Here is a 3,453-nt window from a genome sequence, read left to right on the forward strand (position 1 = left end):
CCAAAACAGATTTTAAATGCAACAAATGATCTTCTAAGGAATTGCTATAGATAAGTATATCATCAAAATAGACAACGCAAAATTTTTCGATAAAAGAACGAAGAACATGGTTCATCAACCGCATGAAAGTGCTAGGCGCATTGGTAAGCCCGAATGGCATAACCAACCACTCGTAGAGTCCATGTTTCGTCTTAAAAGCGGTTTTCCACTCGTCCCCCTCACGCATCCGAATTTGGTGGTATCCGCTCTTTAGATCAATTTTAGAAAATATTCGAGCACCACTCAATTCATCCAACATATCATCGAGTCGCGGTATCGGATGTCGATACTTAATAGTGATCTTATTTACCGCGCGACAATCTACGCACATACGCCATGTTCCATCCTTTTTTGGCACCAATAAAATCGGTACGGCGCAAGGACTAAGACTTTCTCGTATATATCCCTTCTCCATAAGTTCATTGACTTGTTTTTGCAATTCTTTGGTCTCTTCGGGATTTGTACGATAAGCTGGTCGATTGGGAATGGAGGCTCCGGGAATGAAATCAATTTGATGTTCTATTCCTCGAATGGGCGGTAACCCATTAGGAATGTCTTCCGGAAACACGTCCTCATATTCCTGCAAAAGAGAAACAATCGAAGAGGGCAGATTTGGATCCAACTCGTTAGTATTCAAAAGAGTTTCCTTGTACATAAGTACAAGAACCGATTGCTGCATCAAATAAGACTTTCTAAAATCAATCTCTTTCGCATAAACACTCATTTTCTTTTGCTCTTTTTCTTCTCTATTTTTTTGTTCAATCGATTTATTATTTTCTCTCACACTTTTCAAAAATTTTTCTTTTTTTTTCTCAGTGTGTTTTTCGCTTTCTTTTTCATTCTCTCGAAATTTTTCAAAAGACTCTCTTAACTTCAATTGGTCTTCATAAACCTGCCTCGGTGTCATCGGGACTAAGGTGACATTCTTGCCTTCAAACTTGAAAGTGTAGCGGTTTGTAAAACCATCATGAGTAGCTTTACGGTCGAATTGCCATGGACGACCCAATAACATATGACCAGCATGCATAGGTACTACGTCGCATAAAACTTTGTCGGAATATTTTCCGATAGTGAACGGCACCAAAACTTGCTTAGTTACTTTCAACTCCCCTCCATCATTAAGCCATTGAAGTTTGTAAGGTTGAGGGTGCTTAGTTGTTGGCAAGCCGAGTTTTTCAACCATTAAGGTGCTGGCCACATTTGTACAACTCCCGCCATCAACGATCAAGCTGCACACCTTGCCTTGGACATGGCAACGTGTATGGAAAATGTTCTCCCTTTGCTGTTCGTTTTCAACGCTTTGAAGACTAAGACTTCGTTTAATGACGAGGATTTCGCCATCAACAGCATATTCAAGTTTGTCTTCTTCTTCGGCGGCTTTATCGGGGTTTTCATCATCGTCTTCCTCCGATTCGATCTCTCTATTAGCCCACAATATCATGTTAGTTCGGTTAGGGCATTGACTTGCAATATGGCCCCTCCCTAAACACTTGAAACACTTTATTTCTCGTGATCGATTCGGCATGACAACTTCTTTACCTTTGCTTGTTTCACTAACGGGTTTGCTCACCTTAGAAGACAAAGGGTGATCTTTAGTGCGATTAGAGAAGTCTTTCTTACCCGTGCCTTGGTTCCACCTTTGAAAATTGTTAGTGCTAGGAAAGGTTCGGCTAGTTCCTTTTCTCTTCAATTGTTTTTCGACTTTGATGGCAACATGTACCATATCAACAACTTCGACATAGTGTTGAAGTTCCACCACGTTAGCTATGTCACGATTAAGGCTAGCTAAGAATCGAGCCATGGTTGCTTCACGATCTTCATCCACGTTTGCTCGAATCATGGCAATTTCCATTTCTTTGAAGTAGTCCTCCACACTTCGATTTCCTTGCGTAAGATTCTGCAATTTTTGATAAAGTTCACGATAATAGTAAGAGGGTATAAATCGCTTACGCATTACGGCTTTCATTTCGGTCCAAGATGAGATTGGCCGCTCCCCGTTCCTTCTTCGACTCGTTGTGAGTTGATCCCACCATACCATTGCGTAATCGGAGAACTCGATTGCCGCCAATTTCACCTTTTTGCTCTCCGAGTAGTTGTGACACTCGAAGATCACCTCTATTTTTCTCTCCCATTCTAGATAGGCTTCCGGATCAGATTTCCCATGAAAGGGAGGAATGGATAGTTTAATACCTTTTAAATCACCATCAACTTGGCCTCGATCTCTAGGACCCCTATTCCTCTGACCTCGTCGTCTTTCGTTTTGATCCAATGCTTGGTCACTTTCCTCCTCGCTTGGCTCGAGGGGATCATCCACAAAAGGTCTTGCTCGCCCCCGCTCCCTTCTCAGTCCTTGAGGGGTTCCTTCTCGTGTTGGCCCTCCTTCCACTCGATCTAGCCTCTCATTGATGGATTCAAGCTCGTTACGGAGCATTCGTTGAAATTCTCTTAAGAGGGCTTGTTGGCCTAAATCGGGAACTCCTTCTCTTCCCACCACGTTTTGCTCGGTATCTTGAGACATGATTATATACTAAAAGAAGAAATGTTAAAAATAAAAATAATAATAACAGAAAATTAAATACCTCACCACAAAATTCTCACCAATTCCTCACAAAGAAAATTTCACACAATTTGGCTTTTACTCCTCTCTAATGGTCTCACCAATCGCTCTTGCCTTTTACCACTCGGATTTCGCCTCTCGAAGTTCTCCGCAAACTAGATAGACAAATCAATACCGTTTGTCGTCGGCTTACAAAATTGAGTTGGCTTGGTGGGCAATGATGTCGGAAATGGTAGGCTATCAAACAAAACTTAAAATGAATTTCAATCACTTTTTTTTAATTCCGATTTTTTTTTTGAATTTCTCTTTTTTTTAATACCGAATACAAAAGAAGAAATAAAAAAATAATAAATTGGATAATTTTTTTTTTGAAAACGTGAAAATTCACTCAAAGGGGTATAAAGGAGTGTAGATTATGATTCAAAAAAAAATTGTTGAAGGGTTTCCAGACTTTTTTTTTTTACGGATCTTTCACGTTCTTTTCGTCCGCGCCTAGACCGTAGGCAAAATTTTTTTTTTTTGATTTTTTTTACAAAACCATAATATCAAAGATGATGATTCTTACTCCGATTCGGCTAGCTCTGATACCAGATGATACGCCCCGGCCTCGGTGATGAGAGTCGAGTCGTTGATGTGCCCGATCGAGAATTGGAGTAATATCAAGGTTTGTCGAAGATAGGTTAAGAAAGAAGGGATAAAGGCTCAAATTTAGTTCAAAAGGGGTTATGAAGTGTATTGAGGATGATAGGTGAATGAAAACCAAGTATTCAAGTTGAACCAACACAATATAAGTGTGTTAACCCGGGGCTTATACGAATACTTAGGAAAGGTTAAATGTTGTATGGATGGAAAACGAA

General features: G+C 40.2%; 1 protein-coding gene across 1 annotated transcript; it reads right to left on the reverse strand.

Annotated features, from left to right (window-relative positions):
* Positions 1-558: 558 nt before the first annotated feature.
* On the reverse strand, positions 559-2,557 carry LOC107944605 (uncharacterized). The gene is made up of 2 exons (XM_041095587.1): positions 936-2,557; positions 559-619 (listed from the first exon to the last, which is right to left on the reverse strand). The coding sequence occupies exons 1-2, from the start codon at positions 2,555-2,557 to the stop codon at positions 559-561; spliced, it is 1,683 nt and encodes a 560-aa protein (XP_040951521.1).
* Positions 2,558-3,453: the final 896 nt, after the last annotated feature.

Source organism: Gossypium hirsutum, chromosome D06 (assembly GCF_007990345.1).
Source record: "Gossypium hirsutum isolate 1008001.06 chromosome D06, Gossypium_hirsutum_v2.1, whole genome shotgun sequence".
NCBI lineage: Eukaryota > Viridiplantae > Streptophyta > Magnoliopsida > Malvales > Malvaceae > Gossypium > Gossypium hirsutum.